This window comes from Salmo salar, chromosome 08, assembly GCF_965601325.2.
Source record: "Salmo salar chromosome 08, fSalSal1, whole genome shotgun sequence".
Lineage (NCBI taxonomy): Eukaryota > Metazoa > Chordata > Actinopteri > Salmoniformes > Salmonidae > Salmo > Salmo salar.
The window spans coordinates 43,101,156-43,127,500 of record NC_138298.1 but is presented as its reverse complement, the minus strand read 5'-3'; the positions used below and the strand labels follow the sequence as shown (position 1 = coordinate 43,127,500).

Here is a 26,345-nt window from a genome sequence, read left to right as displayed (position 1 = left end):
TGTAGTGGCTCTGGATCAGAGAGTCTGTTAAATGACTCCCTACTGTAGTGGCTCTGGATCAGAGAGTCTGCTAAATGACTCCCTACTGTAGTGACTCTGGATCAGAGAGTCTGCTAAATGACTCCCTACTGTAGTGGCTCTGGATCAGAGAGTCTGTTAAATGACTCCCTACTGTAGTGGCTCTGGATCAGAGAGTCTGCTAAATGACTCCCTACTGTAGTGACTCTGGATCAGAGAGTCTGCTAAATGACTCCCTACTGTAGTGTCTCTGGATCAGAGAGTCTGCTAAATGACTCCCTACTGTAGTATCTCTGGATCAGAGAGTCTGCTAAATGACTCCCTACTGTAGTGTCTCTGGATAGGAGCGTTGCCAGAGTATTGATTTGATTGTTCAGTTCTCTACCATAAGCCGCCTCCAACGCCGTTTTTTTGGTTTTGAATTTGGCAGTACGTCCAACCGGCCTCCGCGCCCGCAGACCCCGTGTAACCACGCCAGCCCAGGACCGCCACACCCGGCTTCTTCACCTGCGGGATCGTCTGAGACCAGCCACCCTTGACAGATGATTAAACTGACGAGTATTTCTGTCTGTAATAAAGACTCTTTTATGGGGGGGAAAAACTCATTCTGATTGGGGAGCAACTAGATTTCACATGACTGGGCCTGGGAGCCAGGCCCCCACCCACTGGGGATCCAGGCCCCCACCCACTGGGGAGCCAGCCAGGGGCCCACCCACTGGGGAGCCAGGCCCCCACCCACTGGGGAGCCAGCCAGGGGCCCACACCCACTGGGGAGCCAGGGGCCCACACCCACTGGGGAGCCAGGCCCCCACCCACTGGGGAGCCAGCCAGGGGCCCACACCCACTGGGGAGCCAGCCAGGGGCCCACACCCACTGGGGAGCCAGGGGCCCACACCCACTGGGGAGCCAGGGGCCCACACCCACTGGGGAGCCAGGTGGGCCCAGTCACTGGGGAGCCAGGGGGGCCCAGTCACTGGGGAGCCAGGGGGGCCCACCCACTGGGGAGCCAGGGGGGCCCACCCACTGGGGAGCCAGGGGCCCACCCACTGGGGAGCCAGGCCCAGTCATGTGAAATCCATAGATTAGGGCCTAATGAATTTATTTCAATTGACTGATTTCCTTCTGTGAACTGAAATTGTTGCGTTTCTATTTTTGTTCAGTATAGTTTAACTCAATTACTGTGTGTGTGTGTGTGTGTGTGTGTGTGTGTGTGTGTGTGTGTGTGTGTGTGTGTGTGTGTGTGTGTGTGTGTACCTATAGCCTCCTCGAAGGCGAACAGTACCATCTTGTTCTGGTCCAGCAGCTCTCTGGCTCTGTTGCCCATCCACTTGAACCCCGTCAGAGTTTCCTGTACACACGGGATGTGATGTCATAGTCAGGAAGTGCCCTCATCACCGACATCATACATACATACATACATTAATTTATTCATTCATAAAGGATGTAAGGTATTGAGATTTGGATACAAAATACCTGAGAATATTGACATGAGGTCTGTTCGTTGAATGTGTGTGTGTGTGTGTGTGTGTGTGTGTGTGTGTGTGTGTGTGTGTGTGTGTGTGTTTTACCTCAAAGTGGAAGCCCTCCTTGAGAGCGATGGCCCGTAGAATCTTAGAGGAGACGGTGGAGGACAGCATGTAGACTGACTTCACGGTCGACTGGTCTGGGCTGGTCTGTATCCAACACCGATAGACCCACCAGCCCAGCAACGCCCCCAACTCATTACCGCTGAACACACGCCACTGACCACTATATATATATACACACACCCCCAACACATTACCAATGATCCCTACAGACCTCCTACCCCTTCTGTTTCTCAGCAACGCCCCCCCCCAACACATTACCAATGATCCCTACAGACCTCCTACCCCTTCTGTTTCTCAGCAACGCCCCCCAACACATTACCAATGATCCCTACAGACCTCCTACCCCTTCTGTTTCTCAGCAACGCCCCCCAACACATTACCAATGATCCCTACAGACCTCCTACCCCTTCTGTTTCTCAGCAACGCCCCCCCCCAACACATTACCAATGATCCCTACAGACCTCCTACCCCTTCTGTTTCTCAGCAACGCCCCCCCCCAACACATTACCAATGATCCCTACAGACCTCCTACCCCTTCTGTTTCTCAGCAACGCCCCCCCCCAACACATTACCAATGATCCCTACAGACCTCCTACCCCTTCTGTTTCTCAGCAACGCCCCCCAACACATTACCAATGATCCCTACAGACCTCCTACCCCTTCTGTTTCTCAGCAACGCCCCCCAACACATTACCAATGATCCCTACAGGCCTCCTACCCCTTCTGTTACTCAGCAACGCCCCCCAACACATTACCAATGATCCCTACAGACCTCCTACCCCTTCTGTTTCTCAGCAACGCCCCCCAACACATTACCAATGATCCCTACAGACCTCCTACCCCTTCTGTTTCTCAGCAACGCCCCCCAACACATTACCAATGATCCCTACAGACCTCCTACCCCTTCTGTTTCTCAGCAACGCCCCCCCAACACATTACCAATGATCCCTACAGACCTCCTACCCCTTCTGTTTCTCAGCAACGCCCCCCAACACATTACCAATGATCCCTACAGACCTCCTACCCCTTCTGTTTCTCAGCAACGCCCCCCAACACATTACCAATGATCCCTACAGACCTCCTACCCCTTCTGTTTCTCAGCAACGCCCCCCAACACATTACCAATGATCCCTACAGACCTCCTACCCCTTCTGTTTCTCAGCAACGCCCCCCCCAACACATTACCAATGATCCCTACAGACCTCCTACCCCTTCTGTTTCTCAGCAACGCCCCCCCCAACACATTACCAATGATCCCTACAGACCTCCTACCCCTTCTGTTTCTCAGCAACGCCCCCCAACACATTACCAATGATCCCTACAGACCTCCTACCCCTTCTGTTTCTCAGCAACGCCCCCCAACACATTACCAATGATCCCTACAGACCTCCTACCCCTTCTGTTTCTCAGCAACGCCCCCCCAACACATTACCAATGATCCCTACAGACCTCCTACCCCTTCTGTTTCTCAGCAACGCCCCCCAACACATTACCAATGATCCCTACAGACCTCCTACCCCTTCTGTTTCTCAGCAACGCCCCCCCCCAACACATTACCAATGATCCCTACAGACCTCCTACCCCTTCTGTTTCTCAGCAACGCCCCCCAACACATTACCAATGATCCCTACAGACCTCCTACCCCTTCTGTTTCTCAGCAACGCCCCCCCAACACATTACCAATGATCCCTACAGACCTCCTACCCCTTCTGTTTCTCAGCAACGCCCCCCCCAACACATTACCAATGATCCCTACAGACCTCCTACCCCTTCTGTTTCTCAGCAACGCCCCCCCCAACACATTACCAATGATCCCTACAGACCTCCTACCCCTTCTGTTTCTCAGCAACGCCCCCCAACACATTACCAATGATCCCTACAGACCTCCTACCCCTTCTGTTTCTCAGCAACGCCCCCCCCAACACATTACCAATGATCCCTACAGACCTCCTACCCCTTCTGTTTCTCAGCAACGCCCCCCCCAACACATTACCAATGATCCCTACAGACCTCCTACCCCTTCTGTTTCTCAGCAACGCCCCCCCAACACATTACCAATGATCCCTACAGACCTCCTACCCCTTCTGTTTCTCAGCAACGCCCCCCCAACACATTACCAATGATCCCTACAGACCTCCTACCCCTTCTGTTTCTCAGCAACGCCCCCCCCAACACATTACCAATGATCCCTACAGACCTCCTACCCCTTCTGTTTCTCAGCAACGCCCCCCAACACATTACCAATGATCCCTACAGACCTCCTACCCCTTCTGTTTCTCAGCAACGCCCCCCAACACATTACCAATGATCCCTACAGACCTCCTACCCCTTCTGTTTCTCAGCAACGCCCCCCAACACATTACCAATGATCCCTACAGACCTCCTACCCCTTCTGTTTCTCAGCAACGCCCCCCAACACATTACCAATGATCCCTACAGACCTCCTACCCCTTCTGTTTCTCAGCAACGCCCCCCAACACATTACCAATGATCCCTACAGACCTCCTACCCCTTCTGTTTCTCAGCAACGCCCCCCCAACACATTACCAATGATCCCTACAGACCTCCTACCCCTTCTGTTTCTCAGCAACGCCCCCCCCCAACACATTACCAATGATCCCTACAGACCTCCTACCCCTTCTGTTTCTCAGCAACGCCCCCCCAACACATTACCAATGATCCCTACAGACCTCCTACCCCTTCTGTTTCTCAGCAACGCCCCCCCAACACATTACCAATGATCCCTACAGACCTCCTACCCCTTCTGTTTCTCAGCAACGCCCCCCCCAACACATTACCAATGATCCCTACAGACCTCCTACCCCTTCTGTTTCTCAGCAACGCCCCCCAACACATTACCAATGATCCCTACAGACCTCCTACCCCTTCTGTTTCTCAGCAACGCCCCCCCCAACACATTACCAATGATCCCTACAGACCTCCTACCCCTTCTGTTTCTCAGCAACGCCCCCCCCCAACACATTACCAATGATCCCTACAGACCTCCTACCCCTTCTGTTTCTCAGCAACGCCCCCCAACACATTACCAATGATCCCTACAGACCTCCTACCCCTTCTGTTTCTCAGCAACGCGCCCCCCAACACATTACCAATGATCCCTACAGACCTCCTACCCCTTCTGTTTCTCAGCAACGCCCCCCCCAACACATTACCAATGATCCCTACAGACCTCCTACCCCTTCTGTTTCTCAGCAACGCCCCCCAACACATTACCAATGATCCCTACAGACCTCCTACCCCTTCTGTTTCTCAGCAACGCCCCCCCCAACACATTACCAATGATCCCTACAGACCTCCTACCCCTTCTGTTTCTCAGCAACGCCCCCCCAACACATTACCAATGATCCCTACAGACCTCCTACCCCTTCTGTTTCTCAGCAACGCCCCCCAACACATTACCAATGATCCCTACAGACCTCCTACCCCTTCTGTTTCTCAGCAACGCCCCCCAACACATTACCAATGATCCCTACAGACCTCCTACCCCTTCTGTTTCTCAGCAACGCCCCCCCAACACATTACCAATGATCCCTACAGACCTCCTACCCCTTCTGTTTCTCAGCAACGCCCCCCAACACATTACCAATGATCCCTACAGACCTCCTACCCCTTCTGTTTCTCAGCAACGCCCCCCCAACACATTACCAATGATCCCTACAGACCTCCTACCCCTTCTGTTTCTCAGCAACGCCCCCCCAACACATTACCAATGATCCCTACAGACCTCCTACCCCTTCTGTTTCTCAGCAACGCCCCCCCAACACATTACCAATGATCCCTACAGACCTCCTACCCCTTCTGTTTCTCAGCAACGCCCCCCCCAACACATTACCAATGATCCCTACAGACCTCCTACCCCTTCTGTTTCTCAGCAACGCCCCCCAACACATTACCAATGATCCCTACAGACCTCCTACCCCTTCTGTTTCTCAGCAACGCCCCCCAACACATTACCAATGATCCCTACAGACCTCCTACCCCTTCTGTTTCTCAGCAACGCCCCCCAACACATTACCAATGATCCCTACAGACCTCCTACCCCTTCTGTTTCTCAGCAACGCCCCCCAACACATTACCAATGATCCCTACAGACCTCCTACCCCTTCTGTTTCTCAGCAACGCCCCCCCAACACATTACCAATGATCCCTACAGACCTCCTACCCCTTCTGTTTCTCAGCAACGCCCCCCCAACACATTACCAATGATCCCTACAGACCTCCTACCCCTTCTGTTTCTCAGCAACGCCCCCCCCAACACATTACCAATGATCCCTACAGACCTCCTACCCCTTCTGTTTCTCAGCAACGCCCCCCCAACACATTACCAATGATCCCTACAGACCTCCTACCCCTTCTGTTTCTCAGCAACGCCCCCCAACACATTACCAATGATCCCTACAGACCTCCTACCCCTTCTGTTTCTCAGCAACGCCCCCCCAACACATTACCAATGATCCCTACAGACCTCCTACCCCTTCTGTTTCTCAGCAACGCCCCCCAACACATTACCAATGATCCCTACAGACCTCCTACCCCTTCTGTTTCTCAGCAACGCCCCCCCAACACATTACCAATGATCCCTACAGACCTCCTACCCCTTCTGTTTCTCAGCAACGCCCCCCCCAACACATTACCAATGATCCCTACAGACCTCCTACCCCTTCTGTTTCTCAGCAACGCCCCCCAACACATTACCAATGATCCCTACAGACCTCCTACCCCTTCTGTTTCTCAGCAACGCGCCCCCCAACACATTACCAATGATCCCTACAGACCTCCTACCCCTTCTGTTTCTCAGCAACGCCCCCCCCAACACATTACCAATGATCCCTACAGACCTCCTACCCCTTCTGTTTCTCAGCAACGCCCCCCAACACATTACCAATGATCCCTACAGACCTCCTACCCCTTCTGTTTCTCAGCAACGCCCCCCCCAACACATTACCAATGATCCCTACAGACCTCCTACCCCTTCTGTTTCTCAGCAACGCCCCCCCAACACATTACCAATGATCCCTACAGACCTCCTACCCCTTCTGTTTCTCAGCAACGCCCCCCAACACATTACCAATGATCCCTACAGACCTCCTACCCCTTCTGTTTCTCAGCAACGCCCCCCCAACACATTACCAATGATCCCTACAGACCTCCTACCCCTTCTGTTTCTCAGCAACGCCCCCCCAACACATTACCAATGATCCCTACAGACCTCCTACCCCTTCTGTTTCTCAGCAACGCCCCCCCAACACATTACCAATGATCCCTACAGACCTCCTACCCCTTCTGTTTCTCAGCAACGCCCCCCCAACACATTACCAATGATCCCTACAGACCTCCTACCCCTTCTGTTTCTCAGCAACGCCCCCCCAACACATTACCAATGATCCCTACAGACCTCCTACCCCTTCTGTTTCTCAGCAACGCCCCCCCCAACACATTACCAATGATCCCTACAGACCTCCTACCCCTTCTGTTTCTCAGCAACGCCCCCCCCAACACATTACCAATGATCCCTACAGACCTCCTACCCCTTCTGTTTCTCAGCAACGCCCCCCAACACATTACCAATGATCCCTACAGACCTCCTACCCCTTCTGTTTCTCAGCAACGCCCCCCCCAACACATTACCAATGATCCCTACAGACCTCCTACCCCTTCTGTTTCTCAGCAACGCCCCCCCCAACACATTACCAATGATCCCTACAGACCTCCTACCCCTTCTGTTTCTCAGCAACGCCCCCCAACACATTACCAATGATCCCTACAGACCTCCTACCCCTTCTGTTTCTCAGCAACGCCCCCCCCAACACATTACCAATGATCCCTACAGACCTCCTACCCCTTCTGTTTCTCAGCAACGCCCCCCCAACACATTACCAATGATCCCTACAGACCTCCTACCCCTTCTGTTTCTCAGCAACGCCCCCCCAACACATTACCAATGATCCCTACAGACCTCCTACCCCTTCTGTTTCTCAGCAACGCCCCCCCCAACACATTACCAATGATCCCTACAGACCTCCTACCCCTTCTGTTTCTCAGCAACGCCCCCCCCAACACATTACCAATGATCCCTACAGACCTCCTACCCCTTCTGTTTCTCAGCAACGCCCCCCCAACACATTACCAATGATCCCTACAGACCTCCTACCCCTTCTGTTTCTCAGCAACGCCCCCCCAACACATTACCAATGATCCCTACAGACCTCCTACCCCTTCTGTTTCTCAGCAACGCCCCCCCAACACATTACCAATGATCCCTACAGACCTCCTACCCCTTCTGTTTCTCAGCAACGCCCCCCCAACACATTACCAATGATCCCTACAGACCTCCTACCCCTTCTGTTTCTCAGCAACGCCCCCCCCAACACATTACCAATGATCCCTACAGACCTCCTACCCCTTCTGTTTCTCAGCAACGCCCCCCCAACACATTACCAATGATCCCTACAGACCTCCTACCCCTTCTGTTTCTCAGCAACGCCCCCCAACACATTACCAATGATCCCTACAGACCTCCTACCCCTTCTGTTTCTCAGCAACGCCCCCCCAACACATTACCAATGATCCCTACAGACCTCCTACCCCTTCTGTTTCTCAGCAACGCCCCCCCAACACATTACCAATGATCCCTACAGACCTCCTACCCCTTCTGTTTCTCAGCAACGCCCCCCCAACACATTACCAATGATCCCTACAGACCTCCTACCCCTTCTGTTTCTCAGCAACGCCCCCCCCAACACATTACCAATGATCCCTACAGACCTCCTACCCCTTCTGTTTCTCAGCAACGCCCCCCAACACATTACCAATGATCCCTACAGACCTCCTACCCCTTCTGTTTCTCAGCAACGCCCCCCCAACACATTACCAATGATCCCTACAGACCTCCTACCCCTTCTGTTTCTCAGCAACGCCCCCCCAACACATTACCAATGATCCCTACAGACCTCCTACCCCTTCTGTTTCTCAGCAACGCCCCCCCAACACATTACCAATGATCCCTACAGACCTCCTACCCCTTCTGTTTCTCAGCAACGCCCCCCCAACACATTACCAATGATCCCTACAGACCTCCTACCCCTTCTGTTTCTCAGCAACGCCCCCCCAACACATTACCAATGATCCCTACAGACCTCCTACCCCTTCTGTTTCTCAGCAACGCCCCCCCAACACATTACCAATGATCCCTACAGACCTCCTACCCCTTCTGTTTCTCAGCAACGCCCCCCCAACACATTACCAATGATCCCTACAGACCTCCTACCCCTTCTGTTTCTCAGCAACGCCCCCCCAACACATTACCAATGATCCCTACAGACCTCCTACCCCTTCTGTTTCTCAGCAACGCCCCCCCAACACATTACCAATGATCCCTACAGACCTCCTACCCCTTCTGTTTCTCAGCAACGCCCCCCCAACACATTACCAATGATCCCTACAGACCTCCTACCCCTTCTGTTTCTCAGCAACGCCCCCCCCAACACATTACCAATGATCCCTACAGACCTCCTACCCCTTCTGTTTCTCAGCAACGCCCCCCCAACACATTACCAATGATCCCTACAGACCTCCTACCCCTTCTGTTTCTCAGCAACGCCCCCCCCAACACATTACCAATGATCCCTACAGACCTCCTACCCCTTCTGTTTCTCAGCAACGCCCCCCCAACACATTACCAATGATCCCTACAGACCTCCTACCCCTTCTGTTTCTCAGCAACGCCCCCCCAACACATTACCAATGATCCCTACAGACCTCCTACCCCTTCTGTTTCTCAGCAACGCCCCCCCAACACATTACCAATGATCCCTACAGACCTCCTACCCCTTCTGTTTCTCAGCAACGCCCCCCCAACACATTACCAATGATCCCTACAGACCTCCTACCCCTTCTGTTTCTCAGCAACGCCCCCCCAACACATTACCAATGATCCCTACAGACCTCCTACCCCTTCTGTTTCTCAGCAACGCCCCCCCAACACATTACCAATGATCCCTACAGACCTCCTACCCCTTCTGTTTCTCAGCAACGCCCCCCAACACATTACCAATGATCCCTACAGACCTCCTACCCCTTCTGTTTCTCAGCAACGCCCCCCAACACATTACCAATGATCCCTACAGACCTCCTACCCCTTCTGTTTCTCAGCAACGCCCCCCCAACACATTACCAATGATCCCTACAGACCTCCTACCCCTTCTGTTTCTCAGCAACGCCCCCCAACACATTACCAATGATCCCTACAGACCTCCTACCCCTTCTGTTTCTCAGCAACGCCCCCCAACACATTACCAATGATCCCTACAGACCTCCTACCCCTTCTGTTTCTCAGCAACGCCCCCCCAACACATTACCAATGATCCCTACAGACCTCCTACCCCTTCTGTTTCTCAGCAACGCCCCCCCAACACATTACCAATGATCCCTACAGACCTCCTACCCCTTCTGTTTCTCAGCAACGCCCCCCCAACACATTACCAATGATCCCTACAGACCTCCTACCCCTTCTGTTTCTCAGCAACGCCCCCCCAACACATTACCAATGATCCCTACAGACCTCCTACCCCTTCTGTTTCTCAGCAACGCCCCCCCCAACACATTACCAATGATCCCTACAGACCTCCTACCCCTTCTGTTTCTCAGCAACGCCCCCCCAACACATTACCAATGATCCCTACAGACCTCCTACCCCTTCTGTTTCTCAGCAACGCCCCCCCAACACATTACCAATGATCCCTACAGACCTCCTACCCCTTCTGTTTCTCAGCAACGCCCCCCCCAACACATTACCAATGATCCCTACAGACCTCCTACCCCTTCTGTTTCTCAGCAACGCCCCCCCCAACACATTACCAATGATCCCTACAGACCTCCTACCCCTTCTGTTTCTCAGCAACGCCCCCCCCAACACATTACCAATGATCCCTACAGACCTCCTACCCCTTCTGTTTCTCAGCAACGCCCCCCCCAACACATTACCAATGATCCCTACAGACCTCCTACCCCTTCTGTTTCTCAGCAACGCCCCCCCAACACATTACCAATGATCCCTACAGACCTCCTACCCCTTCTGTTTCTCAGCAACGCCCCCCAACACATTACCAATGATCCCTACAGACCTCCTACCCCTTCTGTTTCTCAGCAACGCCCCCCAACACATTACCAATGATCCCTACAGACCTCCTACCCCTTCTGTTTCTCAGCAACGCCCCCCAACACATTACCAATGATCCCTACAGACCTCCTACCCCTTCTGTTTCTCAGCAACGCCCCCCCAACACATTACCAATGATCCCTACAGACCTCCTACCCCTTCTGTTTCTCAGCAACGCCCCCCAACACATTACCAATGATCCCTACAGACCTCCTACCCCTTCTGTTTCTCAGCAACGCCCCCCCAACACATTACCAATGATCCCTACAGACCTCCTACCCCTTCTGTTTCTCAGCAACGCCCCCCCAACACATTACCAATGATCCCTACAGACCTCCTACCCCTTCTGTTTCTCAGCAACGCCCCCCCCAACACATTACCAATGATCCCTACAGACCTCCTACCCCTTCTGTTTCTCAGCAACGCCCCCCAACACATTACCAATGATCCCTACAGACCTCCTACCCCTTCTGTTTCTCAGCAACGCCCCCCAACACATTACCAATGATCCCTACAGACCTCCTACCCCTTCTGTTTCTCAGCAACGCCCCCCCAACACATTACCAATGATCCCTACAGACCTCCTACCCCTTCTGTTTCTCAGCAACGCCCCCCAACACATTACCAATGATCCCTACAGACCTCCTACCCCTTCTGTTTCTCAGCAACGCCCCCCAACACATTACCAATGATCCCTACAGACCTCCTACCCCTTCTGTTTCTCAGCAACGCCCCCCAACACATTACCAATGATCCCTACAGACCTCCTACCCCTTCTGTTTCTCAGCAACGCCCCCCAACACATTACCAATGATCCCTACAGACCTCCTACCCCTTCTGTTTCTCAGCAACGCCCCCCCAACACATTACCAATGATCCCTACAGACCTCCTACCCCTTCTGTTTCTCAGCAACGCCCCCCAACACATTACCAATGATCCCTACAGACCTCCTACCCCTTCTGTTTCTCAGCAACGCCCCCCCAACACATTACCAATGATCCCTACAGACCTCCTACCCCTTCTGTTTCTCAGCAACGCCCCCCCAACACATTACCAATGATCCCTACAGACCTCCTACCCCTTCTGTTTCTCAGCAACGCCCCCCAACACATTACCAATGATCCCTACAGACCTCCTACCCCTTCTGTTTCTCAGCAACGCCCCCCAACACATTACCAATGATCCCTACAGACCTCCTACCCCTTCTGTTTCTCAGCAACGCCCCCCAACACATTACCAATGATCCCTACAGACCTCCTACCCCTTCTGTTTCTCAGCAACGCCCCCCAACACATTACCAATGATCCCTACAGACCTCCTACCCCTTCTGTTTCTCAGCAACGCCCCCCCCAACACATTACCAATGATCCCTACAGACCTCCTACCCCTTCTGTTTCTCAGCAACGCCCCCCAACACATTACCAATGATCCCTACAGACCTCCTACCCCTTCTGTTTCTCAGCAACGCCCCCCAACACATTACCAATGATCCCTACAGACCTCCTACCCCTTCTGTTTCTCAGCAACGCCCCCCCCAACACATTACCAATGATCCCTACAGGCCTCCTACCCCTTCTGTTTCTCAGCAACGCCCCCCAACACATTACCAATGATCCCTACAGACCTCCTACCCCTTCTGTTTCTCAGCAACGCCCCCCAACACATTACCAATGATCCCTACAGACCTCCTACCCCTTCTGTTTCTCAGCAACGCCCCCCCCAACACATTACCAATGATCCCTACAGACCTCCTACCCCTTCTGTTTCTCAGCAACGCCCCCCCCAACACATTACCAATGATCCCTACAGACCTCCTACCCCTTCTGTTTCTCAGCAACGCCCCCCCCAACACATTACCAATGATCCCTACAGACCTCCTACCCCTTCTGTTTCTCAGCAACGCCCCCCCCCCAACACATTACCAATGATCCCTACAGACCTCCTACCCCTTCTGTTTCTCAGCAACGCCCCCCCCAACACATTACCAATGATCCCTACAGACCTCCTACCCCTTCTGTTTCTCAGCAACGCCCCCCAACACATTACCAATGATCCCTACAGACCTCCTACCCCTTCTGTTTCTCAGCAACGCCCCCCAACACATTACCAATGATCCCTACAGACCTCCTACCCCTTCTGTTTCTCAGCAACGCCCCCCCCCAACACATTACCAATGATCCCTACAGACCTCCTACCCCTTCTGTTTCTCAGCAACGCCCCCCAACACATTACCAATGATCCCTACAGACCTCCTACCCCTTCTGTTTCTCAGCAACGCCCCCCAACACATTACCAATGATCCCTACAGACCTCCTACCCCTTCTGTTTCTCAGCAACGCCCCCCAACACATTACCAATGATCCCTACAGACCTCCTACCCCTTCTGTTTCTCAGCAACGCCCCCCAACACATTACCAATGATCCCTACAGACCTCCTACCCCTTCTGTTTCTCAGCAACGGCCAGTCGATCAGCATCAGGGTCGTTGGCCAGAACGACAGTAGCTCCCTCCCTCTCCGCCAGGGCAAACGACAGGGTCTGCAGGACGGACACACATACACAAACCGTTAAAACACACACACACACACACACACACACACACACACACACACACACACACACACACACACACACACACACACACACACACACACACACACCCCCTTCCAGTGGTATCACAGTTGGAAAGCAGAGATAATAATTAGATGTCTAGTCTGTAGTCGGCTTATAGTGAATGGACTACATCCAGCTTCAGTCAGACAAAACAGGGGAACAATGAAAAAAAACACAAATGTGATTTAAAACACCGTCTCTGATTTAACTAAAGGGATGAGACTTAAAAACCAGGGTAGACCGTTGCAAAGGGGTGGTCACGTTACGTTATGACACCGTGTTGTCCAGGATTGAGACTAGCTCTATATTACAGGGTTGATATGACTGACCAGGACCCCCTTCCCTTCCTCAGGGTTGATATGACTGACCAGGACCCCCTTCCCTTCCTCAGGGTTGATATGACTGACCAGGACCCCCTTCCCTTCCTCAGGGTTGATATGACTGACCAGGACCCCCTTCCTCAGGGTTGATATGACTGACCAGGACCCCCTTCCCTTCCTCAGGGTTGATATGACTGACCAGGACCCCCTTCCTCAGGGTTGATATGACTGACCAGGACCCCCTTCCCTTCCTCAGGGTTGATATGACTGACCAGGACCCCCTTCCCTTCCTCAGGGTTGATATGACTGACCAGGACCCCCTTCCTCAGGGTTGATATGACTGACCAGGACCCCCTTCCCTTCCTCAGGGTTGATATGACTGACCAGGACCCCCTTCCTCAGGGTTGATATGACTGACCAGGACCCCCTTCCTCAGGGTTGATATGACTGACCAGGACCCCCTTCCCTTCCTCAGGGTTGATATGACTGACCAGGACCCCCTTCCCTTCCTCAGGGTTGATATGACTGACCAGGACCCCCTTCCCTTCCTCGGGGTTGATATGACTGACCAGGACCCCCTTCCCTTCCTCAGGGTTGATATGACTGACCAGGACCCCCTTCCCTTCCTCAGGGTTGATATGACTGACCAGGACCCCCTTCCCTTCCTCAGGGTTGATATGACTGACCAGGACCCCCTTCCTCAGGGTTGATATGACTGACCAGGACCCCCTTCCTCAGGGTTGATATGACTGACCAGGACCCCCTTCCTCAGGGTTGATATGACTGACCAGGACCCCCTTCCTCAGGGTTGATATGACTGACCAGGACCCCCTTCCCTTCCTCAGGGTTGATATGACTGACCAGGACCCCCTTCCCTTCCTCAGGGTTGATATGACTGACCAGGACCCCCTTCCCTTCCTCAGGGTTGATATGACTGACCAGGACCCCCTTCCCTTCCTCAGGGTTGATATGACTGACCAGGACCCCCTTCCTCAGGGTTGATATGACTGACCAGGACCCCCTTCCCTTCCTCAGGGTTGATATGACTGACCAGGACCCCCTTCCTCAGGGTTGATATGACTGACCAGGACCCCCTTCCCTTCCTCAGGGTTGATATGACTGACCAGGACCCCCTTCCCTTCCTCAGGGTTGATATGACTGACCAGGACCCCCTTCCCTTCCTCAGGGTTGATATGACTGACCAGGACCCCCTTCCCTTCCTCAGGGTTGATATGACTGACCAGGACCCCCTTCCTCTCCTCAGGGTTGATATGACTGACCAGGACCCCCTTCCCTTCCTCAGGGTTGATATGACTGACCAGGACCCCCTTCCCTTCCTCAGGGTTGATATGACTGACCAGGACCCCCTTCCTCAGGGTTGATATGACTGACCAGGACCCCCTTCCCTTCCTCAGGGTTGATATGACTGACCAGGACCCCCTTCCTCAGGGTTGATATGACTGACCAGGACCCCCTTCCCTTCCTCAGGGTTGATATGACTGACCAGGACCCCCTTCCTCAGGGTTGATATGACTGACCAGGACCCCCTTCCCTTCCTCAGGGTTGATATGACTGACCAGGACCCCCTTCCCTTCCTCAGGGTTGATATGACTGACCAGGACCCCCTTCCCTTCCTCAGGGTTGATATGACTGACCAGGACCCCCTTCCCTTCCTCAGGGTTGATATGACTGACCAGGACCCCCTTCCTCAGGGTTGATATGACTGACCAGGACCCCCTTCCCTTCCTCAGGGTTGATATGACTGACCAGGACCCCCTTTCCTTCCTCGGGGTTGGGGTATTTGACGGTGGGGAACTCAGGGTCGGGGTCTTTCTGCTCCTCTACGGCGTACGGGGGTCGGAGGTCAAAGGCCTTGAAAGCCGATTGGACGAAGGCGTGTCCGACTCCGTGCACGGAAGTGTGGACGATCTTCACCTCTGAACTCTTGTTGATGTCCCTGAAAGGCAGGGGAGACGGGGGGTTAGAGGAGGAGACGGGGGGTTAGAGGGGGGTTAGAGGGGGAGACAGGGGTTAGAGGAGAGACGGGGGGTTAGAGGAGAGACGGGGGTTAGAGGGGAGACGGGGGGTTAGAGGGGGGTTAGAGGGGAGACGGGGGGTTAGAGGAGAGACGGGGGTTAGAGGGGAGACGGGGGGTTAGAGGGGGGTTAGAGGAGAGACGGGGGTTAGAGGGGGGTTAGAGGGGAGAGGGGGGTTAGAGGAGAGACGGGGGTTAGAGGGGGGTTAGAGGGGAGAGGGGGGTTAGAGGGGAGTTAGAGGAGAGACGGGGGTTAGAGGGGAGACGGGGGGTTAGAGGAGAGACGGGGGTTAGAGGGGAGACGGGGGGTTAGAGGGGGGTTAGAGGAGAGACGGGGGTTAGAGGGGGGTTAGAGGGGAGAGGGGGGTTAGAGGAGAGACGGGGGTTAGAGGGGGGTTAGAGGGGAGAGGGGGGTTAGAGGAGAGACGGGGGTTAGAGGAGAGACGGGGGATTAGAGGGGAGACGGGGGTTAGAGGAGAGACGGGGGTTAGAGGAGAGACGGGGGGTTAGAGGAGAGACGGGGGGTTAGAGGGGAGACGGGGGTTAGAGGGGGGTTAGAGGGGAGACGGGGGTTAGAGGAGAGACGGGGGTTAGAGGGGAGACGGGGGGTTAGAGGGGGGTTAGAGGGGAGAGGGGGGTTAGAGGAGAGACGGGGGTTAGAGGGGGGTTAGAGGAGAGACGGGGGTTAGAGGGGAGACGGGGGTTAGAGGAGAGACGGGGGTTAGAGGGGGGTTAGAGGGGAGACGGGGGTTAGAGGAGAGACGGGGGTTAGAGGGGGGTTAGAGGAGAGACGGGGGTTAGAGGGGGGTTAGAGGGGAGACGGGGGTTAGAGGAGAGACGGGGGTTAGAGGGGGGTTAGAGGAGAGACGGGGGTTAGAGGGGAGACGGGGGTTAGAGGAGAGACGGGGGTTAGAGGGGGGTTAGAGGGGAGACGGGGGGTTAGAGGGGGGTTAGAGGGGAGACGGGGGTTAGAGGAGAGACGGGGGTTAGAGGAGAGACGGGGGTTAGAGGGGGGTTCGAGGGGAGAGGGGGGTTAGAGGAGAGACGGGGGTTAGAGGAGAGACGGGGGTTAGAGGGGGGTTAGAGGAGAGACGGGGGTTAGAGGAGAGACGGGGGTTAGAGGGGGGTTAGAGGAGAGACGGGGTTAGAGGAGAGACGGGGGGTTAGAGGGGAGACGGGGGTTAGAGGGGAGACGGGGGTTAGAGGGGAGACGGGGGTTAGAGGGGAGTTAGAGGAGAGACGGGGGTTAGAGAGGAGACGGGGGTTAGAGGAGAGACGGGGGGTTAGAGGAGAGACGGGGGTTAGAGGGGAGACGGGGGTTAGAGGGGAGACGGGGGTTAGAGGAGAGACGGGGGTTAGAGGAGAGACGGGGGTTAGAGGGGGTTAGAGGGTTAGAGGGGGGTTAGAGGAGAGACGGGGGTTAGAGGGGGGTTAGAGGAGAGACGGGGGTTAGAGGAGAGACGGGGGTTAGAGGAGAGACGGGGGTTAGAGGGGGGTTAGAGGGTTAGAGGGGGGTTAGAGGGGAGACGGGGGTTAGAGGGGGGTTAGAGGGGAGTTAGAGGAGAGACGGGGGGGTTAGAGGGGGGTTAGAGGGGGGTTAGAGGGGAGACGGGGGTTAGAGGGGAGTTAGAGGAGAGACGGGGGGGTTAGAGGGGGGTTAGAGGGGGGTTAGAGGGGAGACGGGGGTTAGAGGGGAGTTAGAGGAGAGACGGGGGTTAGAGGAGAGACGGGGGTTAGAGGAGGCTTAGAGGGGGGACAGGGGCTGTTACCTGTGGTGACAGTGCTGCTGGATGGTCCGGTAGTACTCTGTTACCTGTGGTGACAGTGCTGCTGGATGGTCCGGTAGTACTCTGTTACCTGTGGTGACAGTGCTGCTGGATGGTCCGGTAGTACTCTGTTACCTGTGGTCACAGTGCTGCTGGATGGTCCGGTAGTACTCTGTTACCTGTGGTCACAGTGCTGCTGGATGGTCCGGTAGTACTCTGTTACCTGTGGTGACAGTGCTGCTGGATGGTCCGGTAGTACTCTGTTACCTGTGGTGACAGTGCTGCTGGATGGTCCGGTAGTACTCTGTTACCTGTGGTGACAGTGCTGCTGGATGGTCCGGTAGTACTCTGTTACCTGTGGTGACAGTGCTGCTGGATGGTCCGGTAGTACTCTGTTACCTGTGGTGACAGTGCTGCTGGATGGTCCGGTGGTACTCTGTTACCTGTGGTGACAGTGCTGCTGGATGGTCCGGTGGTACTCTGTTACCTGTGGTGACAGTGCTGCTGGATGGTCCGGAAGTACTCTGTTACCTGTGGTGACAGTGCTGCTGGATGGTCCGGAGGTACTCTGTTACCTGTGGTGACAGTGCTGCTGGATGGTCCGGTAGTACTCTGTTACCTGTGGTGACAGTGCTGCTGGATGGTCCGGTAGTACTCTGTTACCTGTGGTGACAGTGCTGCTGGATGGTCCAGTAGTACTCTGTTACCTGTGGTGACAGTGCTGCTGGATGGTCCGGTAGTACTCTGTTACCTGTGGTGACAGTGCTGCTGGATGGTCCGGTAGTACTCTGTTACCTGTGGTGACAGTGCTGCTGGATGGTCCGGAGGTACTCTGTTACCTGTGGTGACAGTGCTGCTGGATGGTCCAGTAGTACTCTGTTACCTGTGGTGACAGTGCTGCTGGATGGTCCGGTAGTACTCTGTTACCTGTGGTGACAGTGCTGCTGGATGGTCCGGTAGTACTCTGTTACCTGTGGTGACAGTGCTGCTGGATGGTCCGGTAGTACTCTGTTACCTGTGGTGACAGTGCTGCTGGATGGTCCGGTAGTACTCTGTTACCTGTGGTGACAGTGCTGCTGGATGGTCCGGTAGTACTCTGTTACCTGTGGTGACAGTGCTGCTGGATGGTCCGGTAGTACTCTGTTACCTGTGGTGACAGTGCTGCTGGATGGTCCGGTAGTACTCTGTTACCTGTGGTGACAGTGCTGCTGGATGGTCCGGTAGTACTCTGTTACCTGTGGTGACAGTGCTGCTGGATGGTCCGGTAGTACTCTGTTACCTGTGGTGACAGTGCTGCTGGATGGTCCGGTAGTACTCTGTTACCTGTGGTGACAGTGCTGCTGGATGGTCCGGTAGTACTCTGTTACCTGTGGTGACAGTGCTGCTGGATGGTCCGGTAGTACTCTGTTACCTGTGGTGACAGTGCTGCTGGATGGTCCGGTAGTACTCTGTTACCTGTGGTGACAGTGCTGCTGGATGGTCCGGTAGTACTCTGTTACCTGTGGTGACAGTGCTGCTGGATGGTCCGGTGGTACTCTGTTACCTGTGGTGACAGTGCTGCTGGATGGTCCGGTAGTACTCTGTTACCTGTGGTGACAGTGCTGCTGGATGGTCCGGTAGTACTCTGTTACCTGTGGTGACAGTGCTGCTGGATGGTCCGGTAGTACTCTGTTACCTGTGGTGACAGTGCTGCTGGATGGTCCGGTAGTACTCTGTTACCTGTGGTGACAGTGCTGCTGGATGGTCCGGTAGTACTCTGTTACCTGTGGTGACAGTGCTGCTGGATGGTCCGGTAGTACTCTGTTACCTGTGGTGACAGTGCTGCTGGATGGTCCGGTGGTACTCTGTTACCTGTGGTGACAGTGCTGCTGGATGGTCCGGTAGTACTCTGTTACCTGTGGTGACAGTGCTGCTGGATGGTCCGGTAGTACTCTGTTACCTGTGGTGACAGTGCTGCTGGATGGTCCGGTAGTACTCTGTGTGAATGTTTTGGTACGGGTCCTTCAGCAGAGGGCTGTGAGAGAGACAGGTGATGTCCCAGGACTCAGGCCAGGGCTCCAGGTTAGCCTCGATGGCTACAGAGATACCCTTATCATGGGGAGGCACGATCTGGGCTCCGTTCTCCCAGTACACCTGAGAGACGGGGAGGGGGGAGAGAGACAGGGAGAGGGGAGGGAGAGAGAGAGAGACAGGGAGGGGGAGAGAGGGAGGGGGGAGAGAGAGACAGGGAGGGGGAGAGAGGGAGGGGGGAGAGAGAGACAGGGAGGGGGGAGAGAGACAGGGAGAGGGAGAGGGGGTGAGAGAGAGACAGGGAGGGCGTGGGAGAGAGAGGGAGGGGGAGAGAGGGAGGGAGGGGAGAGAGAGAGAGACTACTTTACTCTGGTCTAATCCACCTAGAAACAGCTCAACAGAAACAGACCAGTACACCTGAGACTGACAAACCACCGACCTGATCAATCAATAACACAATCAATAACATAATCAATAACACAATCAATAACATAATAACATAATCAATAACATAATCAATAACACAATCAATAACATAATAACATAATCAATAACATAATCAATAACATAATAACATAATCAATAACATAATCAATAACATAATAACATAATCAATAACATAATCAATAACATAATCAATAACATAATAACATAATCAATAACATAATCAATAAGATAATCAATAACATAATAACATAATCAATAACATAATCAATAAGATAATCAATAACATAATAACATAATCAATAACATAATCAATAACATAATAACATAATCAATAACATAATCAATAACATAATAACATAATCAATAACATAATCAATAACATAATAACATAATCAATAAGATAATCAATAACATAATAACATAATCAATAACATAATCAATAAGATAATCAATAACATAATCAATAACATAATCAATAAGATAATCAATAACATAATAACATAATCAATAAGATAATCAATAACATAATCAATAACATAATCAATAAGATAATCAATAAGATAATCAATAACATAATAACATAATCAATAACATAATCAATAACATAATCAATAAGATAATCAATAAGATAATCAATAACATAATAACATAATCAATAACATAATCAATAAGATAATCAATAACATAATCAATAAGATAATCAATAAGATAATAAGATAATCAATAACATAATCAATAAGATAATGATAGTTACCTTGTAGCCGTTGTCCTGTTTGGGGTTGTGGGAGGCGGTTACCATGACGCCAGCACACAGACCCAGATGAGACACAGCGAAGGGCTGGAGAGATGGAACAGTCACACACACACACACACACACACACACACACACACACACACACACACACACACACACACACCAGTTTATTAATATAGGAGAGGATTATGAAGCCAAAAAGCTTCCCTGGTAAACACCTGGCTGAGTAAAGGAACGGCCCACTAGCCAGACCTGAGCCCATGTGACCTGAGCCCAGCCCATGTGACCTGAGCCCATGTGACCTGAGCCCATGTGACCTGAGCCCATGTGACGTGTGACCATGTGACCTGAGCCCTGAGCCCATGTGACCTGAGCCCATGTGACCTGAGCCCATGTGACGTGTGACCATGTGACGTGAGACCATGTGACGTGAGCCTATGTGACGGTGAGCATGATCGAAGAATGGCCCGCTCCGATTGGCTCAGAGATTTTATTTTTTGGAAGAGATCCCAGATTGGCTTGATCCCAGGGCCAGAGATATCAGTGTGTGTGTGTGTGTGTGTGTGTCTGTGTGTGTGTGTGTGTCTGTGTATGTGTGTGTGTGTGTGTGTGTGTCTGTCTGTCTGTCTGTTTATTGTACCCTGCAAACAGCAAAGTAACAATGCAAAATAACTCTCCAGAGATACCGGTGAAAGGTCAACTTAAGACTCCGCCTGGTAAAAGCGTGGGAAGTCTAGTGTGTTCTTATACCTGGACCTTTATTTGAAAGAAAGTTTATGATTCCAGGAAGGTCAGACTCGAAATATGGTCGACTATTATTACTAATATTGTGTTTATACATCAACATTAAATAAAGGTCACTGGAACCAACAAGCTCATATAAGGAGTCTGATTTACCTCAGAGAGACAAGCCCATGTTTCAGCCATGTAGCCACGACGCTACATTAGTTAGACTACAGGTGATAATGCAGAGAAGACAAACAGGCGTGTTATTATACAAACAGGCGTGTTACTATATTATATAAACAGGTGTGTTATTATATTATATAAACAGGTGTGTTATTATATAAACAGGTGTGTTATTATATAAACAGGTGTGTTATTATATAAACGGGTGTGTTATTATATTATATAAACAGGCGTGTTATTATATAAACAGGTGTGTTATTATATAAACAGGTGTGTTATTATATAAACAGGCGTGTTATTATATAAACAGGTGTGTTATTATATAAACAGGTGTGTTATTATATTATATAAACAGGTGTGTTATTATATAAACAGGTGTGTTATTATATAAACAGGTGTGTTATTATATAAACGGGCGTGTTATTATATTATATAAACAGGCGTGTTATTATATAAACGGGTGTGTTATTATATTATATAAACAGGTGTGTTATTATATAAACAGGTGTGTTATTATATAAACAGGTGTGTTATTATATAAACAGGTGTGTTATTATATAAACAGGTGTGTTATTATATAAACAGGTGTGTTATTATATTATATAAACAGGCGTGTTATTATATAAACAGGTGTGTTATTATATTATATAAACAGGCGTGTTATTATATAAACGGGTGTGTTATTATATAAACAGGTGTGTTATTATATAAACGGGTGTGTTATTATATAAACAGGTGTGTTATTATATAAACAGGTGTGTTATTATATTATATAAACAGGCGTGTTATTATATAAACGGGTGTGTTATTATATAAACAGGTGTGTTATTATATAAACAGGCGTGTTATTATATTATATAAACAGGTGTGTTATTATATAAACAGGTGTGTTATTATATAAACGGGTGTGTTATTATATAAACAGGTGTGTTATTATATAAACAGGTGTGTTATTATATAAACAGGTGTGTTATTATATAAACGGGTGTGTTATTATATAAACAGGTGTGTTATTATATAAACAGGTGTGTTATTATATAAACAGGCGTGTTATTATATAAACGGGCGTGTTATTATATAAACAGGTGTGTTATTATATTATATAAACAGGTGTGTTATTATATAAACGGGTGTGTTATTATATAAACAGGTGTGTTATTATATAAACAGGTGTGTTATTATATAAACAGGCGTGTTATTATATAAACGGGCGTGTTATTATATAAACAGGTGTGTTATTATATAAACGGGCGTGTTATTATATAAACGGGTGTGTTATTATATAAACGGGCGTGTTATTATATAAACAGGTGTGTTATTATATAAACAGGTGTGTTATTATATAAACAGGTGTGTTATTATATAAACAGGTGTGTTATTATATAAACAGGTGTGTTATTATATAAACAGGTGTGTTATTATATAAACGGGCGTGTTATTATATAAACAGGTTATTACCACGAAGGGTGTGGGTGTGATGTCACAGAACAGGTGGACGGGGACTCCCCGGCCGATGAACACAGCGGCCGCCAGGCTGGCAAAACGTTTACTGCTGCCTCCACTGGGAGGGTGGGCGCGGGCATCAAACCCTACCACCACACCCCTCTCCTTCAGACCCTCCCCAAAACAGTGCTCCAGATACTTACAGAACCCCTGGGGGGAGAGAGAGGAGAAGGGGGAGAGAGAGAGAGGAGAAGGGGGAGAGAGAGAGAGAGAGGAGAAGGGGGAGAGAGAGAGAGGAGAAGGGGGAGAGAGAGAGAGGAAAAGGGGGGGAGAGAGAGGAAAAGGGGGGGAGAGAGAGGAAAAGGGGGGGAGAGAGAGGAAAAGGGGGGGAGAGAGAGGGAAAGGGGGGGAGAGAGAGGAAAAGGGGGGGAGAGAGAGGAAAAGGGGGGGAGAGAGAGGAAAAGGGGGGGAGAGAGAGGAAAAGGGGGGAGAGAGAGGGAAAGGGGGGGAGAGAGAGGAAAAGGGGGGGAGAGAGAGGAAAAGGGGGGGAGAGAGAGGAAAAGGGGGGGAGAGAGAGGGAAAGGGGGGGAGAGAGAGGGAAAGGGGGGGAGAGAGAGGGAAAGGGGGGGAGAGAGAGGAGAGAAACATTTTAGTCAAACACTAAAAGCATCGTTGTGTGTTGACACCACATAATCAGGAAGATGATGTGTGTGTGTGTGTGTGTGTGGCGACGACCTGTGTGGTCTGTATGATGGGGAGGTCGTAGGTCATACCTGTGTGGTCTGTATGATGGCGAGGTCGTAGGTCATACCTGTGTGGTCTGTATGATGGTGAGGTCATACCTGTGTGGTCTGTATGATGGTGAGGTCGTTCATACAGGAGATCCCTGGTCCCATGGCAGCTCTGAGGCCAGCCGTCCCAAACTCCATCCTAGATCCAAAACACCTTCGCAGCTCCTCAACCGCCCCGTCCTCCACCAGGCCCTGCACCAACGCCACTGTCTGGGGGTTCTACAGGAGGGGGAGAGGAGGGGTACAGGGTCACCTCTGCAGATCCTCCAGAGCCCCCTCTTGGAAGGGAGAGGGGCAGTTAAGGGTTGCCCTATTGCCCGGTGTCACACCAGTTGAGCTTGGCCCATTGGGATTATTTATTTTACTGATAACAACCAAAATGCATAGAATCCCAGTAATCTGGTGTTAGTGGTTCCTCCCCTGTGAGAAGGTGAAAACAGCCACTTCACATTTTTTTCAGGCCAGTGATCACAATCTTCAGAGACTTCTGATTTCACCAATGAGCGAGTGCTTTTCAGACATTCATGTGAATCCCTGGAGTGTGTGTGTACATGTACAGAATCGTCTCTGCAGATCCTCCACAGACCCCTCTTTGAAAAGAGGAGAGGGAGGGGAAGAAGGAAAAGCGAAGCCATAAGCATGACAGTAATGTAAACACACACACACCACTGTCCATCCCATCTCATTCCCAGCCACATGCCTGAGACTTATTAGGAGGTAACGTTATTATGTTAAGATGATCATTTAAAATCACATGTACTTCTCCCATTTCTGTCTGATTGGTGGCGTCCCGTTTCCGTTTTAAAAAAAAACACATGAATGTCCCTTGGCGAGTGTATGTTGATTACAATGCCCAGCTAGCTAGCTAGCTAGCTAGCTAACAGTAGCTCCTCGCTGCTACTGTTATGTAGACAAGTACAAGTCTAATGAATCATTAAGAGTCGATCTATGCAAACATGTCAGCAAAATACAATGTAGCTGACAATAGTTGATACAGCTTTCAAGAACAGGATGAAACATCAGTCTTCAATCATGGTCACTAGCTAGTCTTCCTAGAATGTCCTACTTTTCTATTCAAACTACTGACGTTAGTTGGCTATTGTGTCATAAATAACTACATTTACTGTGTCAGCAATGTCTCTTAATAAGTGAAAAAAAAGGGGTTATGTACCTAGCTAGAAAACCAAGGCTAACTATAGTTAGTTTGGTAGCTAGCTGACAACAGAAACCCAAAACATTGTTGAAATACATTTGAGTCATTTAGCAGACGGTATAAACCAGTGAGACTTCCAGTAGTGAGTTTATACAGCAGAAATAACGTTTCATCTACTGTATCCGCTTGTTAACTCCGACTTATTATGGGCTGTGTACTATAACAGTTCATGTTAGTTAGCGAACTTGTGACAAAAACCAGAAGTTAAGAAACGTTTTGACTTGGGCCAAAAACCAGAAGTTAAGAAACGTTTTGAGTTGTTGTTGTTAGTAAACTAGCTATAATTTTACCCCCTTGACAACGTACCTTGTCAAACTGCAACCACTGGTTAATGGCTTGATCCAATTTACTGTCACCAGTCGAGGATAACCCGTTCTCCATATTGTCCCGTTGATTTCAGCACTAAAGCGTCTGTGTTTATATGACTGGGAGTTGTACTTGCACATTAATAAAAAATATCTCGATAAAAAAAAACTAAACTGTGAGTCCCAGTTTCACTTCCGTGTTCAGTGTGAACGGACAAAACGAGAGGCGGAGACTGTTGATTTAACGAACTCTAATTGGTCAATGGACTGGACGTGGCTTGCACTTCCGCTAGCGTCACACGTTTTGGAGAGAAATAGTCATGGCAACCCCGCTGCTTTAAAGTGTTTTTGATAGACTTTATGTATTTTTTTTTTGCTAAATAATAAGAAACTCTTGTCTAAGGTCCAATATTATTACGATTTATTTTCTGAATACGTGTCATTGTCTCATACTGTCATAATTATTTCCTCTGGGGGTTTTTTTACATTTTATTTTGTCTTTTAGGTTCTTGTTAATTCTTGAACGCAATGTCTGTCTGTTATATTTTAAACTTAACCACACTACCAACCTTATGCCTAACCCTAACCTTAAATTAAGACCAAAAAGCAAAGTTTTCATGAATTTGTACGATAAATCCAATTCTTACTTTGTGGCTGTGGTAACTAGTGGAAACCCGTTTGGAGACCATGACAGAATTGGGGGTGTGGTTTGATGGGTTTCTTGGCTGTGTTCTTGCCACGCCCATCTGTCAGAACCTTGTACCATATGGCAAGTTGGACATTCTAGGAGGGTCAGGATGGTGGATTAAGTTGGACCTTCTAGGAGGGTCAGGATGGTCAGTTATGTTGGGTGCTGTGGAGAGTTGTACATTCTAGGAGGGTCAGGATGGTCAGTTATGTTGGGTGCTGTGGAGAGTTGTACATTCTAGGAGGGTCAGGATGGTCAGTTATGTT

At 50.8% G+C, this 26,345-nt stretch overlaps 1 protein-coding gene across 1 annotated transcript in view; it reads right to left on the bottom strand.

Moving 5' to 3' along the window:
• LOC106595213 (phosphopentomutase) overlaps positions 1 to 25,634 on the bottom strand; it is a 34,922-nt gene extending 9,288 nt beyond the window's left edge. Inside the window, exons 1-9 of the mRNA XM_045723018.2 lie at positions 25,393 to 25,634; positions 23,925 to 24,092; positions 23,098 to 23,292; positions 20,731 to 20,814; positions 19,459 to 19,652; positions 15,486 to 15,675; positions 13,226 to 13,323; positions 1,587 to 1,767; positions 1,273 to 1,366 (exon numbers count right to left, since the gene is read on the bottom strand). Coding sequence (XP_045578974.2) covers positions 1,273 to 1,366; positions 1,587 to 1,767; positions 13,226 to 13,323; positions 15,486 to 15,675; positions 19,459 to 19,652; positions 20,731 to 20,814; positions 23,098 to 23,292; positions 23,925 to 24,092; positions 25,393 to 25,467 — 1,279 coding nt within the window. The 5' untranslated portion in view covers positions 25,468 to 25,634. The remainder of the gene's footprint in view (positions 1 to 1,272; positions 1,367 to 1,586; positions 1,768 to 13,225; positions 13,324 to 15,485; positions 15,676 to 19,458; positions 19,653 to 20,730; positions 20,815 to 23,097; positions 23,293 to 23,924; positions 24,093 to 25,392) is intronic.
• Positions 25,635 to 26,345: the final 711 nt, after the last annotated feature.